This window comes from Micrasema longulum, unplaced genomic scaffold (genome assembly GCF_059751315.1).
Source record: "Micrasema longulum isolate JH-2025_06_02 unplaced genomic scaffold, ASM5975131v1 h1tg001042l, whole genome shotgun sequence".
In the NCBI taxonomy this organism is placed as follows: Eukaryota; Metazoa; Arthropoda; class Insecta; order Trichoptera; family Brachycentridae; genus Micrasema; species Micrasema longulum.
This window is the reverse complement of record NW_028278230.1, coordinates 224826-244961: the sequence shown is the minus strand read 5'-3', so window position 1 is coordinate 244961 and position 20136 is coordinate 224826. Positions and strand designations below refer to the sequence as shown.

Genomic DNA, 20136 nt, shown 5'->3' with positions numbered 1-20136 from the left:
GCTACAAATATGTATATGTTTTTAGTGGGTAACTCAAAAATGCTGATTTTGAAGTTACGTATTTGTGGTAATTACTCCACAATGTAGCATTATCAAAACAAAACTGTACTTTAAACAAGTGTTGGGAAAATTTTAAAACATCAAATTAGCAATACTATTTAAATAAAAATATTGTAAGAATATGTACAAAAGATTAAAAATATTTTCAAATGCAAGTCGGACGAAATATAAAAGAAATCTATATCTTTTAGATTAAGTAAAAAGCCCTATGTAGTTTTTTTCAATCTAGGAAGATGAAATCATGGTTAAGTATTTGCCCTTTACGATTCTTTATAGACACAACAATTTTCTAAAATACGTTGAGTTTGAGAATGAATAAAACATAATAGGAAAGAAATATTTTAAAAAACCAGCCTTATGATTGTCATGATAATTTTATGTACGTAAATGAGATTCTAAGCTTCTTAAAAAAAAACAAATGACATACTTGAGGCTTACCATAAAAATGTAAAATTGATTTACTTTAAAATATTGAATAAATGTTAAAGTTTCCGAACATCTAACTGTTGTATAACCACAGAGCACATTAAAATGTTTTGTTCAATTCCGTCATTTATCCCAAACATTAAAGATATTTAGATTTAACAATTTGTAATAAAATAAAAATACATTGTTTTAATCACTTATTAATTATTTATTCAATTACTGAATGGTTTCGGAGCTAAATATGCATCATTATCAGTTTGCCCACTATATACCGCATTTGAGGACACAAGTCTCCTTGGCAGTACCCACATGCACAGAAAGGTTGCTTGTTGCCGAACGAGAAAACTTGCTCGAAGTGGGTCTCTGTAAGCTGGTAGATTTAGCATCGTTGTGCTGAAAGAAGGTAATCCAGAAGTACATTATATTCACTTCATTGGATTGAGAAAAGGAGGAAGAGAATTCTTCACTTACTGGGATTAAATTAATTGGACTCGAAATTCTTTTTGGAAGCCACAAGATATGTATATCCGACAGAACCTATAACAGGGCCACGGATAGTAGAGAGAAGCTCCATTCGGTTATCATAGGGGAAAGGGACAAGACCACAGGATGTGTTCAGAAGACTGATTAGTATTACTGAGCACGAAGGGGAATTGACAATATCAAAAGCAAATAATTTGTCATTAAATTTACCATGACCTGATAAAAACTGCGTAGTCCAGTGATCGGGGAGATTTTAAGATTTTAAGCGCTGACGAATTGAAGGAAAAAAAAGAAAGGTAACCCTCCCTCAAGGGGAAGATTCCAATCGCGATTTCCTAGCATCAAGAAGAGCATTTAGAGTCATTTTTTAAATATTCGATTGAGACATTCCTTCAGTTGAGAGTAGACGGATTCCACCAATGACAGAGGAACGCTTGCATCTTTATCAAGGTATAGTTGATACAGATTAGAGATCGGATATTCGGTAATTATCTGGTATCCCTAATTTTACTATTCGGCCGGATACCGGATAGTAGCTTAATATCCAGTGGATACCTAATATTCATTTAACTGACAAAATTTCATGAAATCAAAGCCTAGTTAGTGGTAATTGATTTTTTGATATTTATATTTGAGAAAAAGGAAGTTATCCTCATTCTTTTTAAAATGGCCAACCATAGGGCAGAGGGTGAATCTACCCAAAACCCTTATAATTATTTCTATAATAAACTTACAAACCATATTGATATACAACTCATTGATTAATACGTCATCATTAAAATTATTTTTACCCCTTTTTATTTTATGCCAATTAGAAGTTTTGTTTTTAACTCTGAGAGAAATTTGAAAAGAAGCTATCTGGCCCCTAAGGGCTCGCTGAAGATCCGGTATTCGCCTAAACCACTATCTAATATAAATCCTATTTTATATATTTTAAGAGTGCCTTAAGTCACAAAAGAACAAGTGTAAATGATCGAATTTCAACCCCCCTTACTCCAAACTTCAGCAAACAAAAAATACTACTTGACAAAAACTGTTACAATTATAAAACAAAGATTATATTCAATTCTCAATCAATATACCTTGATACCAATAATACCTTGATAAAGCAACTTTTGTGGCTTCGAAACCAGTCGGTAATTAAATAAATAATACATGATTAAAACAAAGTATTTTAATTTTAATTTTAAAAAGTAGATTGCCTTATTAATTATGATAGATCTCTCATACTCAAAATATCGGACTATTATTGTTTGAGCCATTTCCCAGAATGGGTAAAAAATATCAGATTAAAACAAAATACATCAACCAAACTTCTACGATGTTTACAGTATCATAAACATTTTTATATTAATAAAATAATTATAATATTTTCGAGTTTGAAATGGAACAAATCACTGTATCATTTGAAGGAATTGGTTTTCCTCAAACAGGGATGAAAGTGACGTGTTCAGATCGTTTACAACCATGTTGGAATTGTCTTTGCAAAGGGGGTGAGTACTGCTGGATACGGTTTCGGGATTCGTCCAACCCTGGCAGCTCTGGACGTAGGCGAGCGTTCTTCTGTACGCTTCTTGCCTGGCACCGTTCCTCGCCGGGCTCCCCTGGGATTGAGAGATGTCCCAAACCTGAACCTCGTCGGCGTTTGTCAGATTGCCGTCGCCCGGACAAGCGCTTTCGCCATGGCACGGGATCCGCGTAGCGCCGTTTTCATCATTTGCGAACCTCTGCTGGTTTTGGTACACAACCTCGTAATTATTATAGTTCTGATAGACGTTTTGGCGCTGGTAATCCCATTGGTTGCCGCAGAAATTTTGGTTGTAATTAGGCTGCGTTTTATCGCAGTTTGTTTGCTGCTGGGTTTTTGCATTTTGCGGGGTCTGCGGATTGTATTGCGCTCTCGGGTGTTGGTTGCTTACGAACGTTTGTGAGTTGCATGTTTGCCCCTGTTCTTGTGCCCCGCGGCAATCTTGATAGTGCCTTTCGCACAGAGTCATGTTTGAATACTGGTGCATTGATTCGTGGTGATTCGATCGCATGTTCGCATTGCTACCAATGCTTTGGTCGATGCTCATAGAAGACGCTGCAGATTTCGGGAGTGCGTTTGTCGAAGTCTGCATTTGATATTGCATGAGCCTGTTGTGCATCGCAAGCTGCGATGACATTGGTCCATTCGGATATGGAACATTACAATTCTGCGTCATTTGATTGGGGTGCAAGTATTGCTGTTGTTTTGCATTTGTTTGATTGGGTAGTTTTTTGGCGGCTAGTAATCTCATATCGCTCGGCGCACTCGGAGGGCTCATTAAGTTGGTGGGAGGACTCATAACATTCATGTTCATATGTGGGCTCATAACATTACGAGGTATCTGAGGACTCATGACATTCATGTTTGCTTGAGGGCTCATAACATTCACATTCATGTTACTTTGCGGACTCATAACATTCATGTTCACATTATTTTGAGGACTCATGACATTCATGTTCACGTTATTTTGAGGGCTCATAACATTCATGTTTATGTTATTCTGCGGGCTCATGACATTCATACTTTGAGGGCTCATAGCGTTTATGTTCATATTATTTTGAGGACTCATGACATTCATGTTGTTTTGAGGACTCATAACATTCATGTTTATATTACTTTGAGGACTCATTACGTTCATGTTCATGTTATTCTGAGGGCTCATGACATTCATATTATTCATTTGAGGACTCATGACATTCATATTCATTTGAGAATTCATCATATTTTGGTTCATCATCATTGCGTTCTGTTGATTTTGGTTCATCATCATATTCTGGTATGGGTTCATCACTTTCTGTTGGTTCATCAACATGTTTTGTCTGTTGATCATAGCTTGGTGACTATTCATCATCGCCATTTGATGTTGCATCATCGGATGTTGCATTTGTAGGTTCTGTCCGGCAATCATATTCTGCATGGCTTGTATATTTTGACTCGGCACATTTGGCCTGTAGTTGTGACAGTTTGGCAAACCCATTTGCATCAATCTTCCTTGAGAAGTCATCAAATTTTGACTGCTCTGACACTTCTGCATGTTATTTTGTTGAACCAATTGATAAGTCTCATTATTTGCTTTGGTTTCCACATTTTTTAATTTCTCCAGAGGATTAGGACCAGAGTCTCCGATTGACATTGCTGTCTCTTCACTGCTTTTATCAGTTCCAATTGACATAGCCAAAACATCTTTAACTTTGACTTCATTACTAGGTTTCGAATCTTTAGGAACACTTGGCAGTGGTTCTTTAAATAACGCATCATCTTTTTTACTATCCTTATTTTTCTTTTCCCTTTCCTTGTTCTTATCAGAATCTTCATCCTTACCATCAGTCTTAGTTTCTTTAGCAACAATTGCTAACTTATCATCATTTTCAACTGTCTTTTCTTCAGTTGTATCATTTTTATCTTGGTTCTGAGTTTCTACCTCACATTCTTCTTTTTTACAATCCTTTTCTTTAATTGCTGATGTTTTTGTAGGCGCTGGATTGTCTTTGACCTTATTTTTAGCGTCTTTTTCTGGTTTCTTTGTTGCAGCATCGTCAGATGGGGATGGTTCTGGGGCATCGATGCCAAGAATAGATTGGTTAAGATATTGCATCATCTCGTCAGGTATAACCAATTTGTTCTCAACCATTTCGCCTTCGGCCACTTCTTCAAGCTGCACTTCCTGGTTAGGGTGGTGGATCTGCGCCGTGGTGACAACAGTGTTACTCTTCGTAGCTGCCCCTTTTGCAGAACAGCCTCCGTTCTCAGAGTCCAGAGGTAGCTGAGAGAGATCAGGTAATGGATCGAAATGGCCCTGAAAAGAAATTAATTTTATAAATACTTGTATTTCACGGTATGAAACTCATCGAATCAAGGACCTTTAGTAATTTAATCAACTAGAATCTACTCAATAATTATGTATCTGAGCGGATGAACAATACAGCTCTGAGTGTGAAAAAGAATCAGAACCCTGGATGAGCATTTTTGATTCAATGGCTACTCTCAAGTAAAAATCCTGCAAAAGTTCACGTTGTTGTGTAATGGTTGGCGCATTCGCCTACCATTCTTGAGGTCTTGGGTGCAATCTCTGGCAGGGTGGACATGAAATATTAGTTTAAAAGGTGATTCCACAGGGCAATAATTCAATGTTCTTGGGCTGGCGCCTTAAGCATAGGGACTGGTAACCTTACCTTCCATGTAACAAAAATAAACTAAATACGCTAGATAGGTGCAAAGGATTTTACAGTCACTGTTATCAATATGTTTGAATTTTGGGTGATACCGTGTGTGTTGGATTTGTTTCGACGTTTCGGCTACCATTGCAGGAGCCATCTTCGGTATGTGTTTAAGTGCTAATAATTTGTACCATGTCGCAGTCGGCAGTAGGCCCATTTCTATTCGTTGTTGTAGTATGTAGTGCTGGGAACCATGTTGAGTTAAATTTAAGTCCGTCGTCTTTGTTTATGTTATTTGAGAAATTAAACTCAACATGGTTCCCAGCACTACATACTACAAAAATGAATAGAAATCTGCCTACTGCCGACTGCGACACGGTACAAATTACTAGTACTTAAACACATACTGTTTTCTACAAAACACTCAGTTTCCCTGAAGATGGCTGGCAAAACAAATTCAAAACTCAGGGTATCACCCAAAAAATAAACATATAGATACGCTGATGCTGATGATAAGAATCTATTTAGTGTTTGACAAATGATTACCTTAGTATCCTCTTCATTGCTGATATTAGATTGTCCGGAGAGCCTCCTGGCTTCTTCCTTGATCTGGTCAGCGGTAAGAAGAGTTCCTTCAGCTCCGTTAACCAATTCTTGAAGGCTCTGCAATAAAAATATAACAGACGTAGTAAGGAGTTTTCCAACATTTTTTTATGCGATTGATTTAGTTAGATATTAAAAGAGTCGTTACCTGCGCCAGTATGGTAGCTGCAGACAGGTGAGAGGGGGGGGCCGGCGCGTAAGCAGCGGAAAGTTGACTAGACCTGTAAAGAAAATAATGCTAAATATTTTAGATTTTTTTCTAGATAAGGATTAAAATTTATTTATTTTTTTATGAAGGGAAGTCAGAGTTCTAAGGATATAAAGTAACGCACATCGTCAGAGAAGTTCTAACAGTGCGTAAATAAAAAATGACTACTTTACAGGAGAAGCCAACCAGAAATTATAGTGCACAAATAATAAAAGAGGCAATGAAATACACCAACTCCCAAATAACATAAACAAAGATGACGGCTTAAATTAAACTCAACATGGCTCCCGGCACTACACATTACAAAAATGACACAGAATTTCCAAGAACTTTTCCAAGATGTATTACGTTACCTTCGACTGCTGCCTGGAGAGATGGGATCGTAGAAACCGGAGGGAGATGCTTGTGTGAGGGGGGCAGCAGTGGCCCCGGGCCGCAGTCCCGAGGAGCCCATGGATGTCTGACTGCTCTTCCTGGACACGTCCGAAGATCTGGTACAAGTTGACAATTTACTAAACAAACTGAATTATAATTCGTATAGGAATAACAATAATTGTCTAACTTATAAGCACCGGTCTTCGCTCGAGGGAGCTTTGAATATTGACTATGGGTTATGGTAAAGGTAAAAAGTGTACTTTAGATCTGAAACCTTTGGGGTTGTTGATTATGCCCAAGTATGAAGGTTATTGGTTGCAGGCAGAAGAGGCAGCCACAGCAAAAGCACGATCTATGGACCTAGTGTTGGTCAGAAGACAACCCCTTAGGTAAGGTTGGACTCTCTATCATTATTATTGTGGATAACTTATATGGCGCCATTTCCGTAATATAATACCTCAAGGGCGCTATAAGCAAAACGATTTACTTTGTTATCACATGCTACGGATTTGCTCAAATGATTTACAGAACGAGTGGGGTTTTAAGTTTTTTTCCGAAACAGCATTCCATGCCATAGGGCCTGCGACCGCAAATGCACGTTCACCGAATTTAGTATGATAACTTTTCCTCTCGCCCTAGATGTAGCTGATCTAAGCGTAAGACGTCTGTCAGCTAGTTCATCTGGAATGCAGAGTTCCCTTAGATATTCCAGAGCAGAGTTGTGCAGCGATTTATACATAAACCAACAGAGTTTGTATTCCACCCTCTTGTGGTGAGCATAGCCAGGTGTAATTCCCGAAGCAGTGGAGTGATGTGACTTAACTTAGAGATTCCAAAAATAAGTCTCGCTGCGGCATTCAATACAGACTGTAGGCGAGTCATTTTATTCATTTTTAGACCTAATATAAAGGTTTATTAGATATCTTGTAGCCATTTTGTGAAAGGACTTGAGAATACTGTCCAGCAAAACTAAGATTGAATTCTGTCTAATTATTTAAATCATAGAAAAAAAGAGCTCATATCTTTAGTTTGAAAAGAAGAAAATTTTTCAAAGGTTGGAATCAATGAAATATTATCAGTAAAAAAAGAATTAAAACATTTTGGGCCTATAAAATATACATGTCTCTGTGCGAGCCTCGTTTTACAATGTGGTATTTCTAACCCACGATTCCTTCTTTGACTTGATCTATTTGAATTACTTGTAAATAAATTTTGGTTCTTAAATATATATTTTAAACATTGAAAACAATATATTTGTATTAGGTCTAAAAGTTTAGCTTCTTGGAACAATTGGAAAGAGGAAAAAATGTGATTTTTGTGAAGCATTATTTTTACATCTTTGATTTTCTCAGTAGCTCAGAATCTTAAGTAAGGTATGGACTACAGACTTATCCATAGCATGCAATTATTTTTATCGATTGAATAATGAAAGGTACAAACCTTGGGCCAAACAGACTACTGGCTGTAGAGATACCACTGTCTCTTCTCGGGACGGCTTGTTCCGTTGGGATGGAGGTCAGTTCTGTCACGTGACGGTCTATATCTGGACCACCGATTCTTCTACTCAGGGAACCTAAAGAAAGAAAATTATCTAAGTAACTTGAACTTAACTTAACTGAACAAACAAACAAACCATCACGCCGTTTCCCTGTAGGAGTAGGCCACAAGAACGGCCACAGGAAGGCCCGTAGAGGATAGAACACCACATCACTTTTTCTTTGCATACAGACTTTGCTTCCTCTACATCCATACACCTTTATTCCTATTTGAATAAATCCGTAGAATGTGACAACAAAATATTTAAAAAAAAATTAAATTACAAATTTAAAAGAATCACTATGTAAAGCGCCCTTGAGGTATTTTGTTACGAAAATGGCGCTATATAAGTTATCCATAATAATAATATTCTTCACATGTCCATCTTCAAGTATTTGATTTATTTTACATTTTTTTTTTTGCACCACAACTGGCCAGGAGGCCTAATTACAGTGGTGAATTACATCACAGAGCACCCAGGCTTGAGAAAAATCACATTTTTTTTGTTCTCACCGGGAATCGAACCCGGAACCTTCCGTGCGTGAGTCAAGCGTCTTGACCACTACACCACGGAGGCCGCCGTGGATTGATGGACTCGATCGTGCCCTGTCTTTCTTGTTTTCTGCATCCATCAACGTTCGCATCGTGGATCTTTTTATCCGTTCTCTCGCTGTACATTCGCTCTACATGTCCAAAACAACGCAGCACCCTTTTCTTGATTCTGTCGATAATGCACGTCTCAGCCTTACATAGTTCACGCATCTCGACATTTGTGCGCTTATCATACATCGTTTTATTATTATTATGAATAATACACTAGAAGCTATTAAGCTGATGCGTGTATATCAAGTGTACTCGGTTATTAAACATTATACATTGCTGTGTGCATCTAGTTAACATTCACTGAACTAGCACCAATCACTTTCTCGGGAAGGCCATTCCATTTCTCCGCGACTCAGTTTGTCAGGAAGTTCTTCCTGGGATTGGATGAGAAGGAGGCAGTGTTTAGTTTCAATGAATGACCTCTGAGATGGCGATTTTCATTCATAGTGAACATTGATTTCAACTTGGGTACATTATATTGCTCAGTTAAGATTTCGAATGTTTCAATCGAGTCACCACGCTGCTTCCGCTCTTCCAGTGAACTTAACCCGAGCTCCCTTAAGTGGTCCTCATATGATTTATTTCTTAATGAAGCTACCATCCGTTTTACCACACATTCGCCTTAGACAGCATTAAACCTACTTTCATAACTATTTTTCCAATTCTATACTTCGCTCCCATACTAATGTATTGTTTTGGCACTAGAACTCCATTTTAACCCCAATTTAACCGAAGAGTCAGTTAATGAGGAATTCCACTGTTTTCTAATTTATTTATTTTCTATTAGTGTACTATTTAACTAAGCAAAAATACATATATATTTTATTTTTTTGTGCGTAATTTACAAAGATATGATTTTTTAAAGTTACATTTATCAAATACCGCGCCAAATGACTGTAATCAGTGTGTCACTTTTCAGTAGTGACGTCATGAAACGGTTGGCGTTCTTACTTTCACTGACCGCGGTACGTTGTATTTCTCCAGCCAATAATAAAACTGACAAGAATCTATGGAATATTGCTTTGATTACTTCAGTTAGTTGATCGTAATTTGCTCATTTCTATGTTATGGTTGTTTTTACGAACGATAGATCTGGCAACGCTGTTGAAATGTCAAAACTTTTCAATCGCAAATTATGCTCTTTTATTTCTATGATCAAAACGTTCCTTACAAGGTACGGGGGCTTTAAAGCGGAAACCGTAAATACTACACGTAGATATAAGGAGTGACGTCATTATTTACGATTTTAAAATTAATACTATTTTTAACATTTTTTATTTATTTTTGAGTGCGTTTTTGAGATATTTCATCCTACTCCAAATTTTTTTAATATTCACGTGTACACGAAAACATTTTTAAAATTCAATTCCGGGTTGGGCTGGAATTCCTCATTATTGTGGATTCTCATGCAATATTTCTGGTGACAAATCAGTGGCTTAAAGTAACAAAATACTGGCAAGTAAAACATACAAGATTTAAAACATCATCATACTCTTGTCCGCACCCGATGGTGCACAGGGCACTGCATTGGTACACTAATATATCGATCATCTGGTTCATGAAGGTAAAGTGATCGGCCTAACTCTTCAAGCGTCAGTCCAGGAACAATCGAATACTGTAGTTTGAACAACTTTTTCAATAAATATTTCACATTCATCCTACCTGGAATCGAACTCAGTATCTTAAGAATGGTAGGCGAATGCGCCAATCACCACACTACGAGGAGAACTTATCTACACTCGATTTCCTAAAGTAATTTTTAAATTAGAAAAAAACGGACACAGCTTACATTAACACCTAATATATAAATTAATAAAAGGTTGACACTTTATTTATTTAGTTCAATAGACCATAAACCGGTTTCATCGCTCCTAACATGCGCCCACCGTCCATCATCCCATTTTGGATTGATCGGAAGATCTTTTAAAACTAATATCACTAAACCAATTCAATTCTCAAGAAACTGAAAAAAAAATCATTTTGCCAATTAATACCATATTTAAAAATGATGATAAATAATCTTACCTGACATAGGCCGTACTGGACCAACAAATCGACCCCCTCCAGCAACGCCCATTTTGCTTCCAAATCTATAAATGAAATTAATTGATTAATAAAGAATAATAAAAACGGTTTATTCGGCTGTTATTTTTATTATTGGTTATAGGCAGGCAGTCTTAGCTGATGCGCCTTGCGATATATCTCGTGTTCTTCATCCTTCAAAAAAGCATTCAAACGGTTTTCAAACTGGTTGACTGAAATGGAATAGACAACTAGGCTTAGCAATGCATTCCAGTCTGAAATTATCCTGCTGGAAAGGAAGTTTCTCTTGGGATTGAGGTGGAATTGGGGACGATAGAGCTTCCTGTTATGACCCCGTAAATTTGTGTTGGGATTTAGTTGATACATCTTGTTAGTGGTGCAGTCATTGTAATTAATGAGTATCTTCTAAGTTTCTATCTTGGTTAACAGGTTTTTTTTTCAATTTTTCTCATCTTCAGGGTATTTCACATCCAGAGCCATATGAATTATCCACCAGGACGCATAAATACAAAGCACATAAATAAAAAGGCGCTCAGGCAGATGAAAAAAAATAAATTATATTAGGTTTACCTATGTGGATGTCCAGGTCGTTCTCCAATGGCAACCATCGCTCTCAGCATCAGCGGGAGTTCTCCGATCTCTCCGAGGAGTTCTTCTTCTTCTACCAGCTGGAATTCAATAACAAAATAAAATGACAAACTTGACCCAATGAAAATGGATTTAACCCTTCATTGCATGACTTTTTTTGTAATTTTCATGCGCTAAAAATTTACATTTATGGACAGAAAACATTTTTTTATATTTTTTTATCCATAATGGCACAGCACATTGACATTTGAATTTAGGCAATTGACAGTGTTGTTGATTTATATACCATCCAATGACTCATTTCATCTTTACAAACTTCAGCCGGAGGAACCTGAGCTATCAGACATTTACGCATCTTTTGTACTACCTCTGCTAAGCATGTAATTTATAACATAACAAAATCATTTGAATGATTTGTTTTAGGTAATTTTATGGACAGCTTTGTCCCCAAATATCAGGGCATTGTTGTTATTCTTCTTCTTAGAGGTAGGGGTCAGCGCTATTCAAGCTCCTGACGTCACTGCGACCTGTGAAGATCTATTATGATGGGTCCCTGTGAATAGTTCTCGCTCTTCAAGCCCAGGTCTATAAAGAGCCTGGCTACTGTGTAGAAGGCGAGAGTTTACATTTTGCTAAATCTCCCCCTCCGAGCCCAGATCCCGAAAGTATCGGGCTATTAGGTAGGAGGCAAGCTCTTTAAAATCCTCAGGTTTAACCAGTGATCCTCCGAAGATGAGGCTCCTTTTATGATGTAAAGATGTAAACATTTACATAGAATATGTATAGGTGTTTCCTCGTCTGCACTGCAGAACCTACATCTAGAAGTTTGGGAAAGGTTCATTCTAGCGCGGTGTTTGTTCAATCTGCAGTGCCCTGGGCAGGCTCTAGTGATAGTCCTCACTAGATTTACGCAGAGCTAAATCTAGTTCAACTGGAATACATAGTTTTTAAGATTGGGAACTGTGTTGATTTTTGTTGTCTAAATTTGTGGTGAAAAACAAAATTTATATAAAAAGTGATTAAACCACAAACCTCTCCTTCCATCTGGTAATATGGTGCACTAGCCTCTTCTACAAAATGGCCAGCAAGTCCAGGAGAATTGAAGTCCAGGTCATCTCCGCATTGTCGGGACAGCTAATGAGATACGAAAATTACTCGAGGTTAGTAAACACATAGAATAGGTGATCAATCAATTGCATTATTATCTTTGAATAACTATTCCTGTTAAGGTCCTCAATTGTGAATTATTCAAAATGGCTTCCAGTTGTAATACTTTTCCACGTAACAAAAGGAGTTTTTTTGGATTATAGGGCCCTGTGTTGTTGGCACTTCATTTTGTCATTTCAAACCACATTAATTGTCTTCAACCCTGATGATGGATGGTTCCAAAATGTCGAAAAATGGTGTGAATGACATACAATAAAAAAAAACTCACTCAGGTGTACATCTCAACATTCATGAAAGTCTAAAGAATTTAATCAAATATAAGTAATTAAGGTAATATAAGTCATTAAGTAATGTCGGCCTCGTGGCGTAGTGGTCAGCGCGTTTGCCTATCATGCCAGAGGTTTTAGGTTTGATTCCCAATGTGGTTGACATGAAATATTGATTTAAAAAGGTGTTTAAGAATATTTCATAGTCCCTGAACTGCTACCTGAATTGTAAAACTGATCATCTTACCTCCATGTAACCAAAATGATCAAAATACACTGCGATTGGTGTACCAATGCAGTGCTCTATGCACCATTAGGTCAAAAAGGGAACGATGATAAGTAATTTTACTCATTTGGCTTTTACTAATGTTTATGAAAGATTTGTTAATAGTTTGATATAATTTAAAAAATATCAAGTTCAATCATTTTTTATTATTGATTTTGTGTTTAAAAAAAAAACTTAAGTTTACTTTTACTACATTAAATAATTACAAAGAAAAAAAAGTTTTTTTGGTGGTCGGGTATATCTCAGGTCTCAGTGCCTGGCCATAGTGGCGAGCGTTTTGTAGCGCGGCGCGGGTGCGATACGCGGCGGTTTACTACGCCCGTGCGGTCACCATAAACACTACACTTGTTACCACATCGTCAGGATCGTAGAACAATGACGCATGTGATTTTCTTCAACTTTACGTGAGAGCGGTTTAAACATTTTTTGACATTTTATGTTGCAACTTGATAAGTAAAAAAGTATACCATTTGATAGTTGGGTTAATTACATATACATTTTTTTTTCAATCCTGAAAAAAATATGTATATAACTTTTTCAATATCAAATGTAATAGAAAGTTAATGTCGCATTTTTCGCACAGCCGTGGTTGTTCTATGATCCCGATGATATCTTTGAGTTCACGACGCCTACATCGTGCCGCCAAATGCTCGCCACTATGGCCAAGCACCAAATCTTATGTGTATTGAGTTTCAGGTAATATTTATGATTTCTTCTATCATATTTACATAATACATTAGCCACTGTTTTGAGATACACATTATTATTACATATTACATTTGTTGCATTTTTTATATTTTTGTTAAAGGCATTAGCCGTTGAAAAAATAAATATTTTTATCAGTTTTTTGCTGTCCATTCGCTCTGCATGTCCAAACCGACGCAGCTCACCTTTCTTCCATGAGCCTACACAAACCTTTGGTGTATATATACTGTGGACGGTACCTGTGTGTGCGGAGACATGGCGTGGTCGGATTCCGACTTGACACTCGCGCTCGAGCGAGATGCGCCGGCCGTCCCCTCCCACCTCGGGCTTCCCCCTCCCAGACCGACACTTCCCCCCTCCGACTCGTCCTCCCGAGTCCCACCTAAAACAAATCACATTCAAATAATTAATACCACATGCAACTACGCACAAAATAAACTTAACAAATAAACCAACAAACAAACAAACAAACAAACAAACAAACAAACAAACAAACAAACAAACAAACAAACAAACAAACAAACAAACAAACCATCACGCCGTTTCCTCGTAGGGGTAGGCAGAGAGGATAGAACGCCATAACACCCTATCTTGGCATACAGACCTCACTTCCTCTACAATCATACATCTTCGCATGCACGCACGCCGATTATTCCTACTTTTGATAGGTCCATCTTCAAGTATTTGATGGACTTGATCGTGCCATGTCTTTCTCGGTCTTCCTCGTTTTCTGCATCCATCAACATTTGCATCGTAGATCCTTTTAGCCGTTCTTTCGCTGTCCATTCGCTCTACATGTCCAAACCAACGCGCCACCCCTTTCTTTCTTATGTTACACAAAAATATTATAACTCTCCATTATTTATTATAGGAGCCGAAATTCATTAACATTTTCTTGTATACCCACGAACAGGCCATGTCTTTGTGGGATTTATTGTTTACTATTTTTACTATTAATATGTATTTCATTGCTATGTAATTATGCTTTATTTTTTGAATTCTCTGTTTTACTTTTTATGCTAATTGTAAAAAAACGAAAAAAAAAAAAAAAAATTATAAAATAAAAACAAAATAAAGTAAACATAAAATTTATATTTGAGCTAACATGGCTCAACAATGTTTTGGGTTTGTCCAAATTTTTGTAGCCCACTAGAGAGCTGTTAATGTGAACATATTGCGCCCTTGAGGTGATTTTCACAAAAACGGCAGTATATAAATTATCCAAACATATATATAAATATATATATCATATGACAACACAGATACGTGTTCAGTAAACTCAAATCAGTGTTTGATTTATTGTATTATATGTTTAAATTTTAATAATAGTATGTAGACTAGTGTGATATCACAGCCGCACAAGAGTTGAGGTCCAACAAATAGAGTCCATAAAAACAATACTGATAAAAAATAAGTAAATAATACGCTTTATGATACATTGTTAGGAGAGGAACAGCCATTTGTCCGAGAGATCGCATTTCGACGGCGCTCAGTCCATTTTCATAATTGTTTTTCCAATTCCATACTTCACTCCCATACACGAGGGACGGCACCAGAACTCCATTGTGAACTGCCACTAAATAAATAATATATTTTACTACCTTTATGCTTTTTGTTAGCGTAGAACTCCGCTCCGTGGACAGTCTTGACATGTTTCCTTAGAGACGATGGATCCGTATACCGTTTAGTACATCCAGGTGCTTTGCAGACATATGGTTTCTGGAAGTGATTTGCATGGATTATAATCAAATTGAAGTATTGTTGATTAAATTAACTGGCATAGAAAGAAGTAGAAACCTGAAGATTATTTCCAGGAGTTGGTAAGTGAAATAATACGAAAGTTCTGTGGGACACAAAATTGGATATAAAGAATGTTTTAAGCTTTGAAATTGGAATGTCAAGTAGACGAAAGTGAGCATATTCGACAGATTCTTCTGTTTGCTGCCAGTAAAGGTCAATGCCGAATGCAACAACAAATGAGAGTAGTGATGTCGGGAATACCACTAAAGAACACCAAGGAGTTTGTTTACCTCGGGAGCAAAATAAGGTGGGACGGTCGGTCTAATAGCGAGGTCGACAGCCGTATACATCAAGCTAGACTTGCATTTAATAAAAGGTCAAAAATAATTGAATAAAAAAATAAAATAAAATAAAATAAATAAATATAGACCTAAAACTAAGAATACTCCTAATCAAGACCTATGTATGGAGTATCTTGATGTATGGCTGCGATACATGGTGCCTATTCGAAAGAGATAAACGGAGACTAGAGGCTTTTGAGATGTGGTCCTATAGAAGACTACTAGGAATTTCCTGGAGAGACCACATTACAAATGAGGAGGTTCTCCAAAGAACCGAAGGTGGAAGACACCTGCTCAGGACCTTGTCCGAAAGGCTAGCGAGATGGATCGGCCATGTAATACGTCAAGAAGGCCTCCTGCATGTCATATTGGAGGGGATGATCGAGGGGACAAATTCTAGGGGACGCCCACGCCGAGAGTACCTGGAGGACCTATTAGAGGATGTGCGCTCTCATCATATGTTGACTTTAAAAGAGCCGCACAAGACAGGGAGGAGTGGAGGAGAAGAATGAATGTAATTGCTGCCAGCCAATCCCAGGATTGAGACCAGAGAAGAAGAAAGGTTATAAAGCTGCTTGCGATATTTGCACCGTGTACCGTGAAGATGCTATGAGTTGTTAACTAATTTGTCGTAAAATAATGAAGGAGAATACATTATTGACTAATTCATTATAATTTATTTTTTTGAGTCCTTTTCACATGGGAAAAAATGGACGCCACTTAAGCTAACCCCCAAAATAAAAAATAGGTAAGATGAAATACAAACCTCTTGTGTCCTTCATCGGGATGCATAAAAAGAAAATTGGTCTTATAAATAAATAAATAAAACTTTTAAGGATTTTGTGTTACAGATACAGAAACACCAAGTCGAATGCTATTTAGGGTTTTACACTTTTTGTTTTTAAAGGATTATCGAAAATTATTTAGATGAAAATAAAATACTAATGACATATTAGTTACTAGAATTCCACTCGTCCATGCGCTTTGTAGTTGCAAGACTAAGCAATTTTGCTTATAAATGCAGGTGAAGTAAACTTAATGTCATTTTTACTCTTAAAAAGCTGTGCTAAAAAATTCCTTTGCATGCAGTGCTGGAATATTATGTTACCTCAAGAAAAAGACAGAATATTCTGAAATTCAGACAATTGAAAAAAAAAAAAAAGGAGAGTTTAATAATTCATTTCCGTAATTTATTTTATTTTATTTGGGAAATCAACAGTTCTACATACATATTTTTAGTAAACAAACAGATATAGTGTATAAACTCAGAACTAATAACAGATTTCCACATAGTATACAAAGTTAGTAAAGAAAATATATTACATATCAAATAAATACATACAATTTATACATATAAAAATGTTATTTTCATGTACTCAATAATCAAAGATTTTTTAATATTGATTTTAAGAACATTAAGTTACTGTAAATTGGGCGGGATAAGGACAAGAATGCTTGAAGAGAGGATAAGGAGGGGAGGGGAGATGTACATATTTATTATTATAACGTCTACTAAGTTACATAATGCATTTTTAGTGTAAATTTTAAATCTGACAGAGTGATGTTTGTGTAATCTATATTTTTAAATTTTGTATTGTACATTGAAAAAGTCCTACGAAAAAAAGCATTTTTAACATACGATGTTTTACTTATTGGTACATGAAACAGGTGGTACCGTCTACAAATCCTGGCTGGCACATGTATTGTTATTAAACCAAGCAGCTCTGTACAGTCAACCATTCCTGTCATAATTTTGTAAAGCAGTAGTAAAATTATAATATAATTTAGGCCTGTTATATTAAAGTAAATTAAAAATCACAAATACGCCGGTCATTTAACTAGCGTGCACTCCCATTCACTGCAAATAACCGACTGATTGAACGAATTTCTTCTTCCCTTTTTGTCTCTTTCACAAAACCACCAGCCACAGAAAAGTGTCTCTGTCTTCCTTGTTATAGTTCTATTCTTGTGCTCTTTCTCATACAGACAAACAGATTTATTGTGATATCATGTAATTATTCTTCGAATAGCGAGGATAAATATATTTTCTATTAAAATCATGCATATTCGTACAAATTTTACTTTCCAAATCCGGTGTGAAAATGTCCCTTTGAAGATTACAAAAATTACAATTTCATCATTTAAATAAATATGAGAGCTATATCAATTCTTATTTTTTTATTTATTTAACTTTTTGTACATAATGTTAATTGTACATTAGCGGGCTTTGCCAAATGGCAATTTCTTCCAACCAACCGATAAAATGAAAGTTTTATTTTTATAATTCAAGTTTAAAAAAATAAAAAAGTTAATGATAGATAAAAATAGAAATAAATATATTTGTGTATAAGTTATCTTAAATCAATACCATTACTCAATGGAAAAAAGAGGAAACAAGAAAGGAGGAGAGATTAAGGAAGAGAAAGAAGATGTTTCTTCAGACATGACTTAAACAGAGACACTGTAGTAACATCTTTGATGGTGGATGGGAGATGATTTCACAGTGGAGCCGCATGGACACTATATGAGTTAGAGAAGAAAGAGGAATTGTGGATGGGTATTAAGAGAGTTCTTTGAGAATTAGAACGAAGAGGTAAACCATGAACTAATAAGCGTTGAATATTTTCACGGAGGTATATAGGAGCGTTAGGACTATGAAGTACACTGAACAAAAGTGAGAGGGAGTGATAGTCTCTCCGCTGTCTAATTTTGAGCCAGTTCAGTTGCCTACGATTATCAAAAATGTGGTCATATTTCCTAAGACCAAAAATATACCTTGTATCCTATGAAGACTAATGTTACACCACAGCCACACAAAAGTTAAACGCTAACGCATTTGACTGAGAACCTTACCTTCCATTTCACACAACAGATCAAGATACATTACAATTTAAGTATCAGAATCATAGCAGTGATAGAGAAATGATTACAATGATGATTTTTAAAAAAAGTAATTAAAAATAAGCAGTTACCTCATTGCTGTGTGTCCTGTTTTGGTGCTTAGCACGGTCACTGGCGTTGGAGAAGGCCTTGGAGCATCCGGGGTATTCGCAAGTGTAGGGCTTCTCCCCAGTGTGACTGCGCAGATGAGTCTTTAGGTTCTCTAGCCGGGAGTACGCCTTGCAGCAACCCTCAAACTGAAATGATCAGTCAGGTAATCAATACGATTTTTTGTTATTTATGTTGGAAATTATATTTTACACATTACAATGTGTATCTTTTAATTGAAACATATGTAAATTTTGTCAAAATTATGTTGTTTTATATTTTCGTTTGGAGTAAATTGTTTATGGAAGTGAAAGAGGGAATAAAGTGTATTTGAAAGTAACGCATCTTGAATAAGTAGCCATTTAAAAAAACTGTCATGGGGAATGTTGCAGTCAAAGTCATGAATATTTTATATATTTTTTAAGCAATTATTTTCATATTTAAAGCATTAACTTTGCGGTCAAACATTTTATAAAATGTTATTAAATATTAGCATTAAACCACTAACCAACTTTTCTATGTCTACCAGTTTCGAGGGTACCGTTATGCTATGGATACCACTCGTGATGAATCTCTACTCGTAGTACACTTATGCTATAGATACTACTCGTGGTACACTTATGCTATGGATACCACTTGTGATGAATCTCTACTCGTGGTACACTTATGCTATAGATAACAATCGTGATGAATCTCTACTCGTGGTACACTATGCTATGGATACCACTCTTGATGAATCTCTACTCGTAGTACACTTATACTATAGATACTACTCGTGGTACACTTATGCTATGGATACCACTTGGGATGAATCTCTACTCGTGGTACACTTATGCTATAGATAACAATCGTGATGAATCTCTACTCGTGGTACACTATGCTATGGATACCACTTGTGATGAATCTCTACTCGTAGTACACTTATACTAAAGATACTACTCGTGGTACACTTATGCTATGGATACCACTTGGGATGAATCTCTACTCGTGGTACACTTATGCTATAGATAACAATCGTGATGAATCTCTACTCGTGGTACACTATGCTATGGATACCGCTCTTGATGAATCTCTACTCGTGGTACACTTATGCTATGCATACCGCTCGAGATGCATCTCTACTCACAGTGCACTTATGTGGCTTCTCCCCCGTATGTCTCCTCATGTGCACGACTAGCATGTACTGCGCCTTGAAGGGTTTCTCCAGCCTGGAGCATCCAGCCCAGCGGCACACAAACGCCTTCTTGCTGCTGTGAATGTGCTCGGCGCTAATGTGCTTCACCAGGTCGTCGGGAGTCGGAAACTCCAACTGGCAGTCAACCTGGGGATTAAGGAGACATTACAAAACTACACACTTCAACGTCGGTACTCAACTGCTTCATTTGATAGATTTATGAGTGAAATACACACAAAATTTAACATTTTTACCCTGAAATTCCTTTCTGCTTATGTTGGTAGTCGGCATTACACAGAAAATACATTTTTTTAGTTTAATAGCTGGCTTTTGTCTGGTTTGTTTTTGGAGCAAATTTA

The 20136-nt window shown here is 36.6% G+C and overlaps 1 protein-coding gene across 2 annotated transcripts in view; it reads right to left on the bottom strand.

The window, feature by feature from the left end:
• Nucleotides 1-2226: 2226 nt before the first annotated feature.
• Nucleotides 2227-20136, bottom strand: part of LOC148277371 (uncharacterized) — a 205805-nt gene continuing 187895 nt past the window's right edge. For both annotated transcript variants that reach the window (XM_088232949.1, XM_088232950.1), the window contains exons 9-20: nt 19730-19924; nt 18588-18752; nt 15136-15253; nt 13774-13916; nt 12143-12244; nt 11093-11190; nt 10505-10569; nt 7781-7913; nt 6319-6456; nt 5906-5978; nt 5701-5817; nt 2227-4793 (exon numbers count right to left, since the gene is read on the bottom strand). In XM_088232949.1, coding sequence (XP_088089075.1) covers nt 2364-4793; nt 5701-5817; nt 5906-5978; nt 6319-6456; nt 7781-7913; nt 10505-10569; nt 11093-11190; nt 12143-12244; nt 13774-13916; nt 15136-15253; nt 18588-18752; nt 19730-19924 — 3777 coding nt within the window. In that variant the 3' untranslated portion in view covers nt 2227-2363. The remainder of the gene's footprint in view (nt 4794-5700; nt 5818-5905; nt 5979-6318; nt 6457-7780; nt 7914-10504; nt 10570-11092; nt 11191-12142; nt 12245-13773; nt 13917-15135; nt 15254-18587; nt 18753-19729; nt 19925-20136) is intronic.